At 31.8% G+C, this 5,818-nt stretch overlaps 1 protein-coding gene across 1 annotated transcript in view; it reads right to left on the bottom strand.

The window, feature by feature from the left end:
- Positions 1-3,274: 3,274 nt before the first annotated feature.
- The window catches only part of LOC106326980 (disease resistance protein RPS6-like), a 6,166-nt gene continuing 3,622 nt past the window's right edge, over positions 3,275-5,818 (bottom strand). The window contains exons 2-5 of the mRNA XM_013764958.1: positions 5,038-5,231; positions 3,886-4,957; positions 3,764-3,782; positions 3,275-3,575 (exon numbers count right to left, since the gene is read on the bottom strand). Of these exons, the coding sequence (XP_013620412.1) occupies positions 3,283-3,575; positions 3,764-3,782; positions 3,886-4,957; positions 5,038-5,231 (1,578 nt within the window). The 3' untranslated portion in view covers positions 3,275-3,282. The remainder of the gene's footprint in view (positions 3,576-3,763; positions 3,783-3,885; positions 4,958-5,037; positions 5,232-5,818) is intronic.

Below are 5,818 nucleotides of genomic sequence, written 5' to 3'. Positions count from 1 at the left end.
GGTTGATAGTTTGATTGATCGTTTGCCATCCTTAGTTCGAAACTTGATCACCCGAGGTCTAATCCCTATATCCATGAGTTCTCTTTTCCCATAGTTAAAAAAGTATCATTTAGTTATTCCTTTTAGTTAGTTATAGTTTAAAAACCCTTTTAAAAACCATTGTTTGCACTTAGATTAAGTGATTACTTGCATTCTCGGTGCTTTGATATCTCTCAGAACTGGTTCGACAATCATTTATACTACAACATTTGTCTTAAGAGCCTTGAAAACTACTAACATCACGCCTCCCCACTCTTCTTTACTAAGTGCAGTGGCATAGCCTTCATTATCATCAAATTTGCTTTCATCGGCTTCTTTCCAAGTTACCAGAAATGGAGCCGAGAGTGGCATACAGCATTCTTTTAGTCTGAGTCGGTTACTATTATGACGAAACTCTATCTCAACTTGATTCCACTCTTGGTTTAGAGGGAAGTGACAGTCAAACATAATCAGGTGATTAATTTTCTGATCCAAGGAGAAACAGCTTGGTTCAGCCTGCTCAAAGTAGCTCCCGTGGCTATCTATGAAACGATAATGTACATGGATGTCTATAAAGCAAAGCTGATGATGGCTAGCGGTTACTTCAGAAAGCAAGATACAAGCCTTGAAGTCCAAAGGTGATTGTTGAGAGAGAGGCGAATGATGTCGAGAGACGGTAAGGAAGCTACCAGTAGAGCGGTTAGTAACACATGGAGACACTTTGACACCTGGTAATATGAGATGCATGGAAGCTGATTGTTGAGCGAATGCGTCGACTTGATTCAGTCTGAAGCAGTTGGTGAACATGATCAACATGGTGAGAGGATTGTTGATGCCTTTTGCTTCTTTTGTCCCTTCAAATTCTGCCAACTGCTCACAGTCTGAGAAGGAAACCACGTCAATATTATCAAGTTGGAAAATTCTTGGTGATATGTATTTTAGCTGGTTGCATTTCCACATCTCCATGGAGACTAGGTGAGACAGGTATTTGATCCACCAAGGAACCTCTTCGATCCCTGTATGACTTAGATAGAGCTTTGAGATGTTGATTGAGACATCAGGAAAGGTTTGAAGCCGTGAGCATCTAGTTAGATAGTATAAGTCGAGAGATTTTAAGTTGATGCCTTCTGGAAGAGTCTCCGGATCCATGCAATATAAAATCCTTAACTTCTTCAAATTATTAGGAATCTGGAATGAAGAAAGAGTCTCCACCAAACTTGGTATATGCGAGAGTTCCAGAGACGTCAAAAAGAACAAAATATTAAAAAAATATTAAAAAAAACAAAACAAAACAGAGAAGAAAACGACCTCAGTTGAATATTTTAGGTAATATAGAATCATTTGCTGGTTTATCCTGAAAAAGGAATTAAAGTATGCTTGCTTACGACGCTCATTTGCTTCCTGCATCTTCAATTCATATAATTCTTTGTGCAATATATTCAACTTTGCCATAATATTTATTTCTAAAATTTTAAAATCACCAATGTAGAAGCTGAACTTAAATGTGTTAATTATTTTTGATTCACTTTTTATCATTTTTCTTCGAACTTCATGACCAAGACATACCTTTAATATATTGTTTTCCAAAAACCTCATGATGTTTATTTTGATCTTGCATATATTTAAAAAATAACGAAATTTTCTGATGGAAGTCTTGGGAATTGTTTTGTTACAAAGAAAATACTTAGTTTCGTATGAATAAGAAAGACTTTCTATGAATGGTGAATGATTGACTAATAGTTTATATTCTTTTCGAAACTAACTAGTAGTTTATATATATGTCGATAGTTTATTAGTTTAGATTTATGAGAATAAGTTTTTCTTTTTTTTGTGATTTTGAAAGCATTTAAATAATATTTGGATTAAGAATTTATAATGTAAAAAAAAAAAAGTTACATAAAATTGTGCAAATATATTTGCAGAAATAAAATATTGTATAACTATTAAAAGGTATAATCAGATAGTTTCCTTTTTTTATCAAGAACCAATATATTTAATTATTAATATCCTAAGAAATTTTTTAAAATATAAAGAAAAGGTTTACAAAATTTTGAAATTATATTCAAGGAAAACTTGTATTATTAAATCACATATGTGAAGTATATTAAATTATTGCATTTTAATAGTAAAAATATTTCCTTTTTATACAAAATTTGCTTTTTCACAAAAATATGGTTTTATTAATAAAAACGAAAATAAAAATAAAATATATTTATAGATATTGTATTTTATATGAATTTCCTTTTTGATAAAAATTTTGTTATAAAAGGAATGTATTAAAATATTAATAATGTCAGTAATAATAAACTCAATTAGTAATTAATAAACCATCATAAATGAAAATAAAATAGAATTATTTATAGATATTGCCTTTTATATGAAATTTCTTTTTGATAATAATTTGGTTATTTAAAGGAATTCATTAATAAAATAAATAAAATATTAGCAATGACAATTTTATAAACTCAATTCATTAAAAGAATCAGTCTAATAAATTATCATGAAGGCTAACGTGAGCAAGCCATAAAGAAAATGATTTCTCAAATAATATTATAGAGATCCTAATAATACAAAGCAGTAATTTATAATAATATATTTTTCTCAAATTTTCAATTACTACCGAATATTTCTTTGTTTCGTGCCAATTTATTAAAAATTGCCTTTATATTCCATTATCAGTAACCAACGTTATTTAGTAAGTTAATATGAAAATAAATAAAAACACATTATCTTCTATATAAAATATTGCAAGGATTCCATTCCTAATCTTATTAAAACTTTGATTGGTAGAGTTTTTTATAAAACAATAAAATATGTAATAGAAACAATACGATGAAGATGTTTGTATTTAACAAAGTGATTAGTAAAGCAGTAAATGATTCATATATAAATTATCATAAAATTATTATATGATTTATTTATTTCTAAATAATATAGATATATTTATATTTCTCTCTCTATATATATTAATTTACATTTTAATTGAAATTTTTTTAAATGTTAAATTATTATTTTCAAATTTAAAAATATTCTAACTGTAAATTTATTTTAAAAATATTAATCATTTTTGGACATTAAAGTGATTTTTTATATTATAAATGTAAATATCCTTCCAGAAACTATATATGAAAGCACTGAACAAAGAACATTTTGAAAATGTTAGTATTTTTAAATTACTTTTGTAAATGCTTTTCTAATAACTGTTTATAGGATAATAAAAAGAATAATTATTTTGCTAATGCTTTGCTATCAACGCTTAAGACTTTACATAAAACTTACTTGAACTCCTTCCCAAAGCTTCTGAAGTTTGCTCCCCAACATTTGGAGCTTAACAAGGTTTGAAGGACAAAATTTAGAAGGCATACATCTCAAAGGACAATTATCCCACCTCAGTAGTCTTAGCCGATAGGGGAAATAAGCAAATTCTTTAGGTACGTGCCACCTTACTTCTTTCTTGTGGTTAGTGTAAAAAATTAGAAAACTCAAATTACACAGTCCTTTGAAGGCGCTCTCATGTATATGCAGTTCATCAATCTCATACATATCCAATGATATACCTTTTTTTTTTTTGACAGCAAACGGCTATTCTATTACTCAAACTTGAGATAGTCTGGGAAGCCAGACCGGAATAGAACAACCAACAAAACATAAAGATCTATGGAAAGAACGTGCATTCCTAGCTAGCGAATCTGCAATCTCATTTTGCGTCCTTGGTAAGTAGGTGATCTGTAATCCAATGATATACCTAAAAGCTTTGTAGTAGCCTGAATTATAATTTAAAAAAAAAAACACGTTAATTTACCAAATGCCTATAATTCATCATTTATCAATTGACATGCTTTCGATAAAAAGATCCCCAAAACTTACATTGTTGTCTTCAAGTACATGACATATATCTTTTGTGTCCACAAGGAATTCTCGTTCTCTAGCCTCATTGGACTGTGCACGGACAATATCCTTTCCCATTTCTTGTAGCAAACACTGCATCTCAATAGTATCTTCTCTTGCACGTAAAAGAGATTTATCAACCAAAATTTTAAGCCCGGTTTTAACTCCTAAATCACTATCTGCTATAAGCCCCCCGATGTCACGAACTTTTTCGAAGTTAAGAAGACATGCAATGTAACGAAAAATTAATTTATGTTTTTCGTTAAGTAACACATCATAGTGGAACCTACGTGTTCTCTTAATTATTTCATCTAGACACATATGAAGCTTCGACATCATATCTATCCATTTCTCTTTGCCCCTACCCCGTAAATACCAACCAAAATATTGAAGACCAAAAGGAAGATGGTAAGCACACGATACCACTTCAAAAGCAAGCTCTCTAAAACATTCAGGTGGATAGTCTTGCCCAAATGTAGATTGACAGAATATCTTAAGAGCAAGCTCTTCAGATGGGAGACACACCTCGTAGATATGATCAATCCCATGGGACCATAAAAGACTTTTATCGTGTGTAACCACAATGATTATACTCCCATTTCCAAACCATTGAGTTTGAACCGCCAAGGCATCTAACACCAATTGATCATCTAGATCATCAATAACGATAAGCACTTTCTGGTGCTTGTTGCCTAAAATTTCAGACAAAAATGATTTTTGCAAACGTGAATTTACCTTATAGTCATCGGGGTTGGATCTACTATAAATTTCCATGCTCTTAGATACAAACCCCTTGTCTATGAAATTGCTACTTTGGAACTGAGAAGAGATGAGGCTAAATAGAGATCTTGCAATTGTAGTCTTGCCAATTCCAAAGGGGCCCCAGATCCCAACCCTCCTTACTTCCTCTGAGTCTAAATTCAACAATGAATTCATCTCTTGGATATGATCTTTGATGCCAACAAAGTCGTCCCAATCCTGTGATGGACTTAAATTTAGTTTGCCCAGAACATCTATGGCCATTTCTTCTACCATTTTAACATCATTGTCCCTAACACACAGGAGAAAAAAAATTCAATTCACAAGCACATAACAAGAAGTAGGAATAGTCAAAAATTAAGAAGGTTTTACCAATGATATCCAAGTATATTAGCAACATCTGTCAACGCTTGCTTCCACTGATTTTTCACTTCCTCTGTTTGGTTATGGCAAGTCTTTTTAAATGCCTCTCCAAAGTCGCCCGACTGTTTCTTAAGATGAGAAGTATCCAAGCCATAGAACACTGGTATAACCAGTTGGCCCAAATCTCTCTTGCATTGCATAATTTCTCAAATCTCTTAGAAACACAAAGAGTTATAAGAACAACTTTTCTTATTAACTTTAGAAACTACTCAAAACTAAAGCACTCAATATGTTTCTCTCAGATCATATGGAACACCTCTCCATTAGACCTATATTTATATGAAAGACAATTTCCTTTAACATGTGGGATATGGAAAACACAAACCTAACCTAAATAGAAACTTCCTTTTCTTATTTCTAGGTTTCCTTATTGTGTTTATCTTAACATATTAAACATCTAATAATATGTTAAGTTTCCACAAGCTTGGAATTATCCAACATTCACCCCCTTAATTCCAACTTGAATTAGGGAGATCAATTTCTTGAACTCCGATTAAGCTCCTCATTTGCTTGAACATAATCCTTGCTAATGGCTTGGTAAGGATGTCAGCCTTCTGCTCAACACCCGGCACATGCTCCACTTCGATATGCCCGTTCTCCACACACTCACGAATGAAGTGATACTTCTTGAGTACATGCTTACTCCTTCCATGGAAAACTGGATTCTTGGTTAGAGCAATGGCTGATTTGTTGTCGATCCTAAGCTTGACTCTCTCGCCTTCTTTGCTTA

Source organism: Brassica oleracea, chromosome C2, assembly GCF_000695525.1.
Source record: "Brassica oleracea var. oleracea cultivar TO1000 chromosome C2, BOL, whole genome shotgun sequence".
Taxonomy (NCBI): domain Eukaryota; kingdom Viridiplantae; phylum Streptophyta; class Magnoliopsida; order Brassicales; family Brassicaceae; genus Brassica; species Brassica oleracea.
This window is presented reverse-complemented; position numbering and strand designations above follow the sequence as displayed.